The sequence below is a fragment of the Aegilops tauschii genome, unplaced genomic scaffold (assembly GCF_002575655.3).
Source record: "Aegilops tauschii subsp. strangulata cultivar AL8/78 unplaced genomic scaffold, Aet v6.0 Super-Scaffold_285, whole genome shotgun sequence".
Classification (NCBI taxonomy): Eukaryota; Viridiplantae; Streptophyta; class Magnoliopsida; order Poales; family Poaceae; genus Aegilops; species Aegilops tauschii.
In genome coordinates, this window is record NW_027332466.1 from 113,320 (window position 1) to 128,417 (window position 15,098).

Below are 15,098 nucleotides of genomic sequence, written 5' to 3' on the forward strand. Positions count from 1 at the left end.
TAGCTAGATTTTAATTAGGTATATATATGAGATTTGAACTAGTTGAATTAATATAACTAGTTTATTTTTAGTATGAAAATTAATAGAACAAGTTTATTTTTAGTAAGAAATTTAGGTATATGAGATTATTTAAACTAGTTGAATTAATATAACTAGTTTATTTTTAGTAAATGCTTAGTTGAATTAGTAGAACTAGTTTATTTTTAGTAAGAAAATTTAGGTATATGAGATTTGATGATCTAATTAAAATATTACTATATATATAGCTACTTTATATATTTTAGTAAGCAAATTAATAGAACTAGTTTATTTTTAGTAAATTATTAGTTGAATTAGTTGAATTAATAGAACTAGTTTATTTTTAGTAAGAAAATTTAGATATCTGAGATTTGATGATCTAATTAAAATATTACTATATGGAACTAGCTACTTTATTTTAGTAAGAAAATTAATAGAACACGTTTATTTTTTATTAAATGCTTAGTTGAATTAATAGAACTAGTTGAACTAATAGAAGTAGTTGAATTAGTTGAATTAGTTGAATTAATAGAACTAGTAAGTGTTTAATGTTTCACCTATATGAACATAGGAAATGTCGTCTGACGACGAAAAAGATTTCATTAAGTGCGAATTCTGTGAAGACCAGCGCGGCCTGTGCGACAGAAATTTCCTTGTTGATGATAGGCGCTTCAGCATCAAGCTGGATGAGACCTTCGAAGTGGATACAGTAAGTCACAACGACAAGTTTTTTTTCGTAATTAAGCATGACTTATATATGCTTCATTTGCTTCAACTTATAATTTTAAATTTTCACTATTCTACTAGCGCATCCCCTGCCATGCAAGAATTTTTGTCTTGGATAAGATAGGTTTCAGTGCTATGGAAACTATGGAGGTAAAGAGAGTTTACCTGAAGACCGAGCATGCTGGTTATACTTTCAACGTCACATTATACAATGCAGACACGTACACCTATTTTGAATGCAAAACTTGGCAAGCACTATGCAAGGCTTTTGCATTTGAGCCTGATATGGTTATCACCTTTGATATTCGTCCGGAAGATGATATTGAAGGTAATAGGGACATCTGGGTCGATGTGCAGACGCCTCCAGTTCTACCATCATGTGAGTTTCTCAACCATATTTATGTCTTTGATATTGTTTATTCAAAAATAGTTGACAACTAATTTCTATTGACAGCTTATTTCCATTCAAGCAAACATGTCCGGCGCTTGGTAGACAGGACCTACTACTGTCCCGGAGCTGAACTAAACTGCGAGGAGATAAGTCATTATGTTTCATGGCTTGAGGATCTTGATGCTGTTAAGAGAAATCATTTTCCTGAATTTGAAAATCTTAGTACTCAAAACGTGCGACCAATAGTGATCGTATTGAACTACGGTCACATGTATTTAGGAAAGATGGTAAGGTTTTTACTATTAGCCCTCAGTGCATCTTTTGCATACATTATTTTTCAAGCTAAACTTTCATTGCTAAGTATATTAATTACTATACGATGTTCTTCAACACGGACTCCCGGTGACAGTTGTGCCTCAGTGGATCGAGACTAAAGGTCGCATGTCAATTGTTAGGTTACGGCCAAGATATCCTACAGTGCACATGAGTGCATTCAGGATTTCTGAAAGCGATGAATGCTTAATAGTGAAAGATTGGAGCAAAATTGTTAACGATCGCAGAGAAGTACTAGGGGGCAGCAATCAGAAGCGCAGCCCACGATTAGGAGACAGGTTCATCTGCATGCTCCAGTATGATGAATCAGGAGAGCTATACATGTTCTATGCTATTTTACCTGAGAGAGAGCAGCAGGAGTGATTTAGCTAGTTATCATGCTCTTAGTACTTGTTGTCCTCTCATGCATGTCCGTGTTCTTCGTCCTGAACTTAATCTCAAAGAGTGATTTGCTTTTGTGGTGTTATGAACGCTTATAATATCATGACCATGTTGAACTCGATGATATCTTTGCTAGCTAGTATATACTGTTGTTGGTGATGATATGATGCAAGAGTTTTTATATTAATATGATGATGATGATTATGATGATGAGTTATTATATCATTTATGAAAGAAACCGCATATTAGTTTCAACTGGATGGATCATAGCTAAGTGATCAAGTATATGCCATATCCATATTACTTAGATCACTAAGTGATCAAGTAATATGGATATGGCATATACTTTCACCTAATGATTTAACAACTCATTATAATGTAAAACAATCACTAAATTAAATTAAAAACACAAAACTAAAGGAAAAATAAAAATTAAAACCAAAACACACCCAAACATTTAGTACCGGTTGGTGTTACCAACCGGTACTAATGTCCTACACGCACCCGGGCCTGGCTCGTGTCACATGGTGGCACGTTAGCGCCGGTTCGTGCCAAACCGGTACTAAAGGGGGGGGGGCCTTTAGTCTCCACTATAGTGCCGGTTGCAGAACCGGCACTAAAGGTCCTTACGAACCGGTGATAAAGGCCGGTTCTGCACTAGTGTTCCTGGAATAGCCACGCCCTAAATTCCCAGATCTAAATAAATTAAAAAAATGTTTTCTAAAACATATCAACATTATTATGTGGTGGATAGGGGGCATTTGCCCCCTCCCCCTCCCGGCGCATTTCATCACGTTGTATTTACTCAGTTGTTATTTATAGTTGTGTGCATATATCTTATAATCATAATTTGCATTATATAATCATATATACATGATGTATTGAGACTTTATTTGCTAATTAAAATTACATTTTTTTTATGTTTATGCGTTCATATTTTCATGATATGTGATATATATTGGCAACATATTTATATTACTATGTTATAGTTGGTATGTCCATTGTACCTCATTCGCACAAGGGCCTCCGTAACGCTAGGGCCAGCCCTGCCAGCCAGAAGGAAGAATCATCATAGCTGATGCTGGTGACCAGGTAAGTTGCCGTGTTGATTTGGATCCTGGCATGGTCGTCATCGCTGCAGGAGAGCTTGTACGACGGGACGCTGCACTCGAGTGGATCCCTTTGCTGCCGGAAAGGGTACCCAAGGTCTTGGAGGTGGCCACAACGGAAAGGAGGACTGGAGGCATGCACATCTGCTACAAGCACCGCAAGATGCACGCACAAGGCCATGGATTGCAACGTAGCATGATGACCATGGACCGATGCACCCGCCATGAAAGGAGGCTTGGGAGGCGGTGGTGCTCAGGCAGGGTGCCTAGGAGGATCGATTTGACCACATGCAACGCCAATATTATGTTAGTAAAAAGTGAATGCTAACATGGAGTAAACAGAGAAAACAGAGAAGAACAATAATGGTGATGAGAAGATAAACTAGAGTTGATGATGGTACCACATACTGGTTATGTACTTCAAGAGCTTCACAATATTTTTGAATGCCATCTTCTGTATTGCTTGCAAGCTTCAAGCTATAGTTCCAAGATTGTTCAATAGAATAGTGAGGAGTTCACGGTAGCTTTAAAGGAAGGATCAGCAGTTCGGGCTTTTTTATGTATGCCCGTTCCAGATAGTTTTTCTCCATTAGAAATTAAAAGTGTAAAACACAATAACTACAGTAAAGCAAAAAAAAACTTAAGAGCATTTTTTACAGTACGGACTAACAGTTTTTGACAGAGAAGGTCATAGGGGGCTACCTGAACGGAAGCCCTAGGCTGCTACTAGCCAGGCACGAGGACACCGGGCGGTGGTATTGTTGCTCGGGGATGGTTATGTCAGAGTGGGAGACGCGACGCGGTTGACGTTTTACTGATACGGCCGCTGGTGGGAGGTGCAAGGAGACGAGGGTGGCGGCGAATGGCGCTCCTAAGGATCCTCGTGGTCTTCGCCGGACTAGGCCGACGAAACGAAGAAATTCCGGGCTGCCAGTAGATCGACTCAGCCCCAGGGAGGCGAGAGAGAGGTGAAGTTGTAGCCGACAACGAGGGGCACAGAAGATTGCCGGTAAGCGACGGCGTCGGTAGCATATGCACGGAGGAGGGGAATTGGTCCTGGACAGGCCCTGCCCAAGGCCGGTCAAAAGGGGCGACCACCCCGGGCCCCGAGAGGGAGGGGCCCAAATACAAATTATACGTAAGCACGACATGGTTATACATTACATTGGGAATATTATCAATTAAATAAATAAAAGCGAGGCTCTATGGAAGGCAGTTTATTTAGGCCTCTTCACCTAGCACGGGAATAGACAGACAGTTGAGCTTTTCTGTTCTTGTGAGATCCCTAGGGTTAGGAGAGAAGTGAGGCCATTTGATCTACAAATCCATCCTAAATCTGAGTGCTAGAATTGAAGATTTGGAGCCTCCCCTCCTTGTTGGCTTCCACCTTTTACCGGATTCATCTCTATACTGGAAGATTGCCCGCTGCTGCCCGTGGTTTTTCCCCTGCAAGGGGTTTCCACGTAAATCTCTTGTCATATTGGTTGCTCCTCAAGTGCAATCCTGCTGGAACGACTCCTCTGGCGTGTACCCGTATGTCGTGTGCAATCCTGCCACCGAGGAGTGGACTGTGTTGCTGGACTCTAGCTGTGACACATCGATGATGGCACAATTAGGCTTTGACCCCAACCTGTCATCGCATTTCCATGTATTTGAATTCGACCCCAACTTCATTGGAATGGAGGTGTATTCATCTGAAAGTGCGAGATGGGTTCATAAGGAGAAGGGCTATAACGAGCATATCACTCTCACTTATCCTAATAAGCTAGCAATCTTTCTTAACGGCTATCTGCATTTCCCTGCTTTTGGCTGTGAGTCGTCCCATTGTGTAGTCACAGTGGACACGGAGGGGGAAACATGGACGAAGTTTCGTTTCCCTCGTGGTTTGAGTGGTGGTTTTATTGAGCAATCGCATGGACGCTTGCATTATGCCAGTTTTCACACAAAGAGAGATGGCGTTGTGGTTCGAATTTCAATATAAGCTATGGAGGACTATGATAGCACAGAATGGATCTTGAATCACAGCTTTGAAACTTCATGCGTATTTGGAGACAAACATGTTTTCCTTTACGAGCATTTTGATTTAATCACAATTCACCCGGATTGTAACTTGATCATTTTCGCAATGGGGAGGACCAAATTTATCTGCTATAATATGGAAAGTCAGCAAACCGAAGTGATCTGCAACCGCAAAGTGGCAATCCGCCATTTCTGCATTATGTGCCACTGTACTCAGAATTACATTGTTTGCATAAGTGACAACATATGAGATTGTTGGTGCCTTAAGCAATCGATCTTCCATAGGAGTCAGGATTGTCTATGCTTATAGAGCAGCTGGCTTGGCATGTCTTCTTGAATTTGGTGCTTATTTTTGTCTTACAGAAGTGCTCTGATGGCTGCATCCTTTTATTTCTGGAACTGTAGTTCAACCTCACAGATTTATGAAAGATAATTAGTTACTCATATTTTTTATGCACTTTGTGTTGTCCATACTTGTGTATGTTCACTACTACCTCCATGTCCTTTTGTTAACTTTGCAAAGTGTTTTAGCAAAGCTATTGTGATCATTTATTTTTTCGAAACGGGCTTCCCCCTTTCCATTACTTTCATAACGGAAATACATTGTCTCGAAAAACAGAAATCAGAAAGCTAGGGAAAGAGAAGAAGCGAGTTCGGAGCAACACCAGGAAACCCACTGTCATCAGGAACAATAGACCATGGGGCAAAAACCCGGTGTCACCCAAAACTGCACTACGAGCAACTTCAGTGTTTTAGCAAAGCTATTGTGATCATTTATTGTAAGGACTGATCAATTATCATCATGCAGCTTAAACTTATATCTTCTATTTGAAGTTGGGATAACTAGAAGCATGTTATTAGTATGTCTGCTAATAATATAATATTTCGGGTAAATTTTTTCTTTACCGCTAGGTCTGTATATGGTGAACACTTTGGATGAAACAAGGTCACTTTCTTGCGTCCTACTCCCTCCGTTCCTAAATGTAAGTTTTTTTTAGAGATTTTAAATAGACTACCACATACGGATGTATAGACATATTTTAGAGTGTAGATTCACTCATTTTGCTCCATATATAGTCACTTGTCGAAATCTCTAGAAAAAGGATGGAGTAAATGCTAATTTTAGGTCGCCTGTTTTAGATAGGATAGGAAACGTGTTTAGCAGAAACTCAACAATCATAATGTTTATTCTTTTGTCAGGTAACTGTTTTTTCAACTAGAATTGCTTCAGCAGTCGAATGGTGAAATACCATGTTTACTTGTGGATGTCTATTCATGTTGGCAGAATAAATTAGTATGCAACCAGCAAATCAAACACATTAACATGCGCTGAAAGGGCGACCGCTCGCGACATCCACGTGGCCAGGAGGGATTCGCAAGTTACCTCTTCTTCTTCTTTATTTGAGGGGGATTCGCGAGTTACCCCGATGAGGTTCTTCTTATTTGAGGGGGATTCGCGAGTTACCCCGATGAGGTTTGGTGCCGCGTCTCTTTCCTTACTCACAAAGGCAACCACGATTCGTTTTCCCAATCCCTCATCAGATACGCCCGCCCCTCTTTCTCTCTTCCAAGTAGGCGTCCACGGCACCCACGCCGCCGCCTCCTTCCTGCCCCCGGACGCAGCCCACGCGGCGCCGCCACAAACCCAGCCAGATCCACTCGATGGTTCAGGATTCTAAGGGCTTATTTACGTCGAAACCTTCCTCGTCCCAGCCGGGTCAGGGAGCAACGCCGGTGGGATCACCACCAAGGATAAACTCGGCAACAACATCCTCGTCGAGGACTGGCTCAAGGCGCATGGCCCCAACGACCGCATGCTCGCTCAGGGAATCAAGGTATGTTCAGATTCAGAGGGCCATGGTCATTCTGAAGCATTCCCAAAGTTATATCTATGCAAGCAAAGATGAAGATGATGGATCACTCCAGGTCCAGCGCAACTTGTTGAAATCTTGTGAATGTTGCAGGGTGATCCTACCTACCTTGTGGTGGAGTCCGACAAGACCCTCGCCGTGTGCGTGCATTTTGGCTGTGTGGTGCCGTGGAACGACGCCGAGAACAAGTTCCTCTGCCCCTGCCATGGATCCCAGTACAACAACCAGGGCAAGGTTGTCCGTGGACCTGCACCTCTGGTAAGAAAACAAAGATGCACTCCTATCTCAACTGAACCTTTCTGAAGAATCCATGGTCTGCTTACTGAACTGAACTAAGCTGAGCTGAGCTGCATTTCTCTTCTGAAACAGTGGCTGGCCCTTGTTCACGCCGACGTCGACGACGGCAGGGTCATCTTTGTGCCATGGGTGGAGACCGACTTCAGGACTGGCGAGAACCCCCGGTGGAAGTAAGCGGCACAAGCTCCAACAGCAATGCTCACTTGTGTGTTAAGCATCCTGCCAGTCCTAAGAACGATGCTATAAGAGTACTGCTGCTATAAATTCACTTGTTTCTTGTATCCAGTTATATGTATACAGTCTATGAAAGAAGAGAAACCTTTTCATGGCATATAGTAGTATATCACATTTTGAGGGCTCTCAATCTGGTACGATGTAGACTCTTTTCTATAGCTGATCAAACCTGAAACATAGTATCTCCTGAATCTAGACATCTAGATAGCAATCTGAATAGTTAAAGAGATAGGATGGCATATCGGCAGCATTGTTTCAAAAGGGTAATGCAGAGTCAATCCGTTCTGGAAATGACACAAGCCGTTGTCTCTAGAGGATATTCTCTCAAGCATTTAACATAGTTTCTCTGTTCAGAAATGACACTTTCCTCTTGAATCAAGTCAACAATGGAACATTCTTTTCAAAGAAATTGCAGCATTTACCAGATCATCGACAAAAAGATTGTTTCTTTCTTCATTTGGCAGCTAGACCGTTTCATGGTTATTTCTTGTGTAATTGTTAGTTGAATGGACGACTCGATGTTGTGGCGCGCCATATATTAAGTACTGTGGTCGCACATGATCGAGCTGATCTGATGTATGGTGAATTAATTTGGCTCTGTTTCGGTGGCTAGAAATAGCATTAAACTACTGATATGTTATTAGGGGCTAGAACAAGGCATGTACTCTTTTTTCCCTTTGGATTGGGTGAATTGTGTGAACCTTTTCCTCTGTGTTTTCCACGGGTTTACAAAACGAGTGCTAACCAGTAGGGGGATAAGGTGGAGTGGCATGGGGACCAATTCAAGACGTGCATCTGGTCTATACTAATTAAGGACAATAAGGTCAGCTCTAATCTGACCTCATGCAACCGTGACATAGTTTTAATTTTTTTATGTATAGTGCATGGAAGTGCGCCTGATGCATGCTCTTCTTGCTACGAGTTGAACAATATACATTGTTACAGTACCATGATCTACCACTTGACGACAAGCAACGCTCGACCGAGGAGGCGAGGACGGCTCCCTCAAGCTCGCCGTCGGCCGTCGAATCGTCCTCAAGCTACCGCAGCCTCCATCTTCATCACCCCTTTTTTGTCGTGCACGGGGTAGGAAGGCCACGATGGCGGCGGTCCAATCTCCTTCCTGCACCTTCCGTCAAAGGCTCATCTTCGTTGTGCACGGCGGCCGGACGAGTTTTGCAAACCTGTGAGTCAAGACCGACCTCTCTCAAAAAAAAATCATGAGCTTAGTTTCTGCAACAAGGCTGTAGGGAAATATTACTCTATTTATTGTCTAGGCTATGTTGTCTACTTACCAACAGCAAGAAGAGTATGTAGAAGTGCATGCTCTAGCCAATGCAACCAAAAGACCGATCTGATGGAAGAGACTAGACAAGCCGGGTCTTGAACTCAAGACCTCATGGCTCTGATACCATGTAGAAGTGCATGCTCTAGGCAATACAACCAAAAGACCGATCTGATGGAAGAGACTAGGCAACACATTTATATGTCAACATAGTAGGCTTATTTAAGTTACCGAGAATCTGACATATCATAGTGTTATAAGTCATCTTTGATGTTCCACGAAGATGATCTTTGGTGGAATGTCACTTGTTTTCACTTGGAAATGTTCATGTTGTTGCTAAATACTCCATCTGGTAAGAAGGTGCCCTATTGTTCATCCCGCAGACAATCTTGTTGAAAGTATCATTGTGGGATTTACTTTATTTCGTTGAGTGTGTTCATTTGGAATTTCTGAAGCTGAGATTTAGTTATGTTTTTGGGATTCTTGTAGTGTTTGGCTGAAGCTGGTCATGAACTGAATGTTGATGTGTGCAAAGTGGAAATGCATAAGGCTTAAAGATCATCTACAGAATTCCTTTTGCTTAAAGATCACTGTCGCTCTACTTGAGTGGGCTCATCCAATGTCAGGTTTGCCTTCCTCTGCACCTCAAGTGAGTGCAACTTCCTGAGTATTACAAAAGTTTTATTTGTACTAGAAAGAATATATCATTAACAAGTTAACAATGATCGTCATAGCTTATCAGGGTTCGGAGAGCCGTTTTAAGCCAGATTTTTCTCTAATGCAGGCCACATTAGTAGCCATACATTCTAGGCCAATCAAATGGTTTGGAGGTCGGATCTTGGAAAGTGCAGCGCCGTAGTTAGTATAGGGAGGTTGGAATATGTGCTCGCATGTCTTAATTAATTGCAATTCTGGTTATGGAGACAACATTTAATCATAAACTTGTTCGTTTGCTAATAAAATTATTTGTGTCTGCCAATGTGGTTAGTTAGCAGAATTAACATCCGGCTAGGAGATTGCATATGGAGCTAGGGTGAGGTTGCATTTGTCTCTTTATTGGAAACTAATCAGCTATACCATGTGCAAGATTAAATAAGGAGCTACGCTCAAGTTTCACTGTTCAGCCCTGCAAATTTGTTTGTTGTATTAGGCTGATACGGACAATATTGTTTGGTTTATACTATGATTACTTGGAAAGTTGGTCTTCCTCTTTCCAAATACTACTTCCTCAATATCTATATAAAAGACGTTTTTGTAGTTCAATGAACTGCAAAAACGTCTTATATTTAGATACGGAGGGAGTAGATGATAAGGTAATGGGACTACTATCTTTAATTCCTTTATGGCATATGTTACACTGAACATATTTAGGGCCATAATAGATGATTTATTCTGATATATAGCTTGAAAGCCCTTATATTTGCACCTCTTAATACATATAAACTAGTAATCAAGGGAAAAATGATGCTTCTTTTGCCGAAAGTCTACAAGTACCTCTTAGTACATATAAACTAATAATGACAATTTACCTTTTGTATTTTTCAGCGAGGAAGTGGGTGTTGTGTTCTTGACTAATGATGAAGCTATGCATGCTTCCAAATTAAATAGTTGTTTTCGTGTCATCTAGATTGTACAAAATATACTAATAATCAATATGCAATTTTTCATTTTTCTCATCTCTTTGAAATATCTTTGTCTAGATAAAACATACAAAATTGTCCATCACCATTTCTATTAGATATTTTTCTACATGCATGATGGCACTTTTTGTTTCCTACTTATTTATATTATATTGTATTACTCTAGATATATTTTATTTGTTGGAAAATTTTAATTTTATATAATACAATTATGGAAAATGTGGCTTGCACGCGTAACATTACTAGTGAGCTACTACATTTGTCGTTCGGCATATTGATTTGACAAGACATTGCTGGAGTTGGCGCATAGATTCCTTTAGGTTGAGGACGAGGTGAATAGTCCTTAATTCCCTTGTTCAACTTCCCCACAACATCCTTACTTTCCATCTCAAGAATGACACTCTCACATCCAATCTCCGTAAGCCATGTTTGTTTCAGCTTTGGAGAGTAGATTTCTTGTAAGAAAAATCAAAAGTTGAACCAAACAGCTATTCCAAATCAGTTTTGCCAATGAAGTTGAATCTGAATTCGGGTCATTTTCAGTGCAAGTGCCTGAAGCACGTCCACATGTACCTAAGTGACAAAGCTTATTCTGCATCAACTTTGCCACAGAAGCTGAAACAAACAGGTTGATCTGATATGATATTTGCCCCTAATTATTCTTTGATCTCCTCAATTAAGTCAAAATCATCATAGAATTTTGCAACAAGTCGCCTTCAAATGTTTTTGAGGAACCATTTTCTAATCTAAATGAATTTCATTTTGCAAGGTGTGGGTTTCTGTAGACCACTTGCTTTCCAATTTGGTCCAGCTGTGACTCTTATGACTAGCCCATTAATCGAAGCATCGACGGCCCAGCCTGTTAACGCACAAGGAAAGAAATTCCCAGTCCCACTCCCGTCGGTTTCACTCCCCCGTCCTCTAGCTCACCGCCGCCGCCGCCGCCGCCGCCGCCGCTTTCTTCCGCCATGGCCAGCCCCGCGGAGAGCTCTCGCCGGCGGGAAGAAGACCGCACTCCATCTCCTTCCAGGTACGCTGAGCATCCTCGTCATCAACATCAAACATCGCATCGATTCCTCCTCCACCTCCGATCCCGTGACCTCTCCTGGATCCGTGTTTCCGCAGGTCTTCCTCTTCTCGCCCCAGCAAGTGCAGGACGGCGGCCGAGAGACTCACCGACGACCTCCTCGTGGAGGTCCTCTCGCGCGTCCCGGCCAAGTCGCTCTGCCGCTTCAAGTGCGTCTCCAACCACTGGCTCAGCGTCATCGACCACCCCGACCACCGCAAGAAGCTGCCCCAAACCCTCACCGGCTTCTTCCACGGTAGCAGCAACCTCGAGGATTGGATTCTGGAATCACCTGTCCTCTTCACCAGCGTGTCGCCCTCCCCTCCCATGGACACCTCATTCGCCTTCCTGCCCAACCACCAGCAGTTCGATCTGTTAGACAGCTGCTACGGTCTCCTCCTCTGCCGCTTGTACAACGTCTCGGCTGAGGTTGGCAAGTGCCATTATGTGGTGTGCAATCCTGCCACGGAGAAGTGGGTCCTGTTGCCGGACTCCGGCCAGGACAGTGTCAACGCATGTTTGGGCTTCAACCCAGCCCTGTCTTCGCATTTCCATGTGTTTGAGTTGGTGGAGGAGCAGGATAACTACATTTCCGGAGTGGCAGTGTATTCGTCAGAAACCGGAGTTTGGGTTTACAAGGAAAACAGATGGAACAAACGTGTCATGCTCATTGAGCTTCAGCCATCATTTGTATTTCTTAACGGCTATCTGCATTTTCAAGTCGATGGCCATGACTTTTCCCGTTATCTAGCTGTGGTGGACACGGACGGGGAAACATGGATGAACTTCAGTGTCCCTGGTGGCCTGCTTAACGGTTTTATTCAACATTCACAAGGCCGCTTGCATTATGCCAATTTTCAGAGAGATGAACATGGTGGTGTCTTTCGACTAGTGGTTTATGTTCTTGAGAACTACCAAAGCAAAGAATGGACATTGAAGCATAGCGTTGAAACTTCATACATACTTGGAAGGACAGATTACTGCATTGATGGGTTTGATTGGATTGCGATTCATCCGGAATGCAACTTGATATTCTTCACTATTGGGCAGGAACTCAAACTCATGTGCTATAATATGGATCGTCGGCAACTCAAAGTGATCTGCAATCTTGAAGGTGTCACGCCGCCATATCTGTCATATGTGCCATTGTATGCAGAGTTAGAGGCACTGCACATTTGACATCAGCAGTAGTTCATATTTGGTCGCACTTTATGTTGTTTGTACTTGTTTCTGTATACTATCAGTGGTTCTGTTCAGTGCTACCTCCATGTGCTCGGTTAACTTTGCAAAATGTTTCAGCAAAGCTACTATGATCATTTAGTGAAGGACTGCTCAATTATTAGGATGCAACTTAAACTTATCTCTTCGAGGAATCAGAACTTTAGAAGCATGTTGCTGGCAGAGACCTATTGCTTTCTGCTAATAAGATAATCTATAGGATCATATCTTCGGTGCTAAATGCTAATTATGCGTTGGTTTTTTAAGTAGGAAAAGGTGTTAGCAGAACAACATCAATCATAATGTACACATAATTGATTCAGAAATCCTGCTTGTTCGTCAGTACATTTATTCACATAGGTGGGTTTAAAATAGTTTGTGCACTGCACTTCCCATGCTACCCGTGTTGATAGTTATATGATGTCTGTAATGTACTAATGTTGCATGCACAATCCAGCCCAGTGCAGCATTGTTTGCGAATTTTGTTTTCTGACGCGGCTGTGCATGTCATGGCTCCGGTTTCAGCTTCAGCTACCACATGATTTAGAAGGGTCAGCCTGCATTCTTCTGTGGCCATACGATCAGTGGGGTGCCCCTTCCCCTCGGCCTCCTCCCTATTTCTCGATGTTGGGCAATGCACTCTAGATGTTGGCTGAACTGTTAACTTGACAGGGCTTCAATTCTAACTAGAAAGAATTTTCCTTAGGGGTACTTATATTGTCTTCTGCTATTCAGGGCTGCATTTCATTATTTGCCTTTTGGACTCATGGTTTTAACTACCACTGTTCACAATTATAAGCTGTTTTGGATATTTCAATATGGGCTTCATATGGACTGAAATGGGTGCAAGGACACTAAAATGCGTCTATATACATCCGAATCAGAAAAACGTCAGAACACCTTATAATTGTAAATGGAGGGAGTATAATTCTTTTACAATGAACATTTTCTTCTGCTTGTATTCCAACAGTAAAGTGTGCTGTATCTGCTATAGTGCTATATGTTATACAAGATATGTCCCAATCACTCTAGGTTTCCAGGACATTTTTTTTAGTTTTCGAGTGAAACGTCTAGTATTTTCTTTTCAATTGTGTTTGGTCTGATTTCGGTAATTCATATAGTAGTACCTGCGACTGATTTAATTGGCTGCTATCTGGAGGTTCTGGATCAGGAGCCAATTTACTAATTTCACTTTGTTTTTAATGCAGTGCAATATATATTTTACTTTTGAGTTATCTGGATATGCCAGTGCAGATTATGCTGATAGTTCAATATACTGATATTATCATCAGGAGCCAGCATCTGATGGATCACCCATTTAGCATTTGTTCTTCAAACTTTAGTGTCCATGCAAATGTAACTGAAACTGTGTACCAACAGGTGCAGTCCTCATTTAGGACTTCATGCGCGGTGAAATTCCTCTTTTACTTGCATTAAAGCATTGTTGTGAAGCACGCTATTTCCTTGAGAAGAGCTAAAGTGATTCACAGCTATAAAATGCATGGTACCTAGGTCGGGTGTGCACTTCTTTTCTGTTAATGTATAAACTTAACCAGCACTGTTTTTTATTTCTAGAGGTGAGCTTATATTTGTTATCTACTAATGCCAATGGCAACATTTCCCTCAATCACCCTTGCTATAGTGAGGCACAGTGGTTATATTTACAAGTCTGTTATTATCAACATCTTCCAACTTTTTTCTATCAGCAAGTTTGCCACAGTTTTTGGGCATGCTAATTGCATGCATCAACCAATTTGATTTGTTTCTGGTAGTAACTGATATGTTGAGAATCTCATTTTGGATGTGACAGCGTACAAGATGATCTATGTGTGTACTGCAGTAAGGCGTGAATACTTAATAAGGCACTGATTTTCTTCACAATGCAGTGTGTGTTCGTGCATTATCAGTCTCTGCCCAAACCAGGTTATCTAGATGAATGATAACATGGAAAATATTATATCCTGCACATTTTTCTCGACAAACTATAACTTTCTGGTTGCATGGGCTGTAACCTTAAAGTTAATATTTCAAAATGTCACTGAATAAAGATTAGTGGTGGGCTGATTTACTGCTTCTGTGAAGTGGAAGCTACTAATATGAATTAGAAGTGGTGCTCACTAACTTGCATTCTTCCATGGGCTGCACAATCTATACTCTTGTAATATTAGCTTGCATTTTTTTCCTTTCTGGTTTTGTACATTCCCATGTTTTAAAATATATGTGTTAACTGTTACATCACCTTATTTCTAGCTTCACAATTTCTAATATCTTTTTACCTAAATTTTAAAAATATTCTTATACCTTCAATTTCACTATAGACTACATACGGAGCAAAAGTGGAATCTCTAAAAGGTCTTATATTTAGGAACGGAGGGAGTATGTTGTATGCCATGTACTACAATATAGTTGTAGCTGTAGCTATTTGCTTTTTTATAAAATTTATGTTTATAGGAACCGCTCCAAATATTAGTTCAGATTCCGACCTTGCTTCTCGCGCATTTTGGTACTAG

At 41.4% G+C, this 15,098-nt stretch overlaps 2 protein-coding genes across 2 annotated transcripts; both read left to right on the plus strand.

Moving 5' to 3' along the window:
• The first annotated feature begins 4,561 nt into the window (after nucleotides 1-4,561).
• Nucleotides 4,562-7,372, plus strand: LOC109739965 (cytochrome b6-f complex iron-sulfur subunit, chloroplastic-like). Its single transcript, XM_020299020.2, has 4 exons — nucleotides 4,562-4,769; nucleotides 6,658-6,812; nucleotides 6,942-7,106; nucleotides 7,218-7,372. Exons 1-4 carry the CDS (start codon nucleotides 4,562-4,564, stop codon nucleotides 7,317-7,319), a joined length of 630 nt encoding a protein of 209 aa, XP_020154609.1. The 3' UTR covers nucleotides 7,320-7,372.
• A 3,826-nt stretch (nucleotides 7,373-11,198) lies between these two features.
• LOC109739967 (F-box protein At5g07610-like) lies at nucleotides 11,199-12,730 on the plus strand. Its single transcript, XM_020299022.4, has 2 exons — nucleotides 11,199-11,334; nucleotides 11,430-12,730. The coding sequence occupies exons 1-2, from the start codon at nucleotides 11,273-11,275 to the stop codon at nucleotides 12,547-12,549; spliced, it is 1,182 nt and encodes a 393-aa protein (XP_020154611.1). The 5' UTR covers nucleotides 11,199-11,272; the 3' UTR covers nucleotides 12,550-12,730.
• The last annotated feature ends 2,368 nt before the right edge of the window (nucleotides 12,731-15,098 follow it).

What these genes read in the sequence shown, in the direction of transcription:
- LOC109739965 (XM_020299020.2), top strand. Translation starts at nt 4,562, where the DNA reads ATGGCACAATTAGGCTTTGACCCCAACCTGTCATCGCATTTCCATGTA. An exon ending in GCATTTCCCTGCTTTTGGCT is followed by an intron (nt 4,770 to 6,657) that starts GTGAGTCGTCCC and finishes CAGGATTCTAAG; the next exon opens with GGCTTATTTACGTCGAAACC. An exon ending in TGCTCGCTCAGGGAATCAAG is followed by an intron (nt 6,813 to 6,941) that starts GTATGTTCAGAT and finishes TGAATGTTGCAG; the next exon opens with GGTGATCCTACCTACCTTGT.
- LOC109739967 (XM_020299022.4), top strand. Translation starts at nt 11,273, where the DNA reads ATGGCCAGCCCCGCGGAGAGCTCTCGCCGGCGGGAAGAAGACCGCACT. An exon ending in CGCACTCCATCTCCTTCCAG is followed by an intron (nt 11,335 to 11,429) that starts GTACGCTGAGCA and finishes GTGTTTCCGCAG; the next exon opens with GTCTTCCTCTTCTCGCCCCA.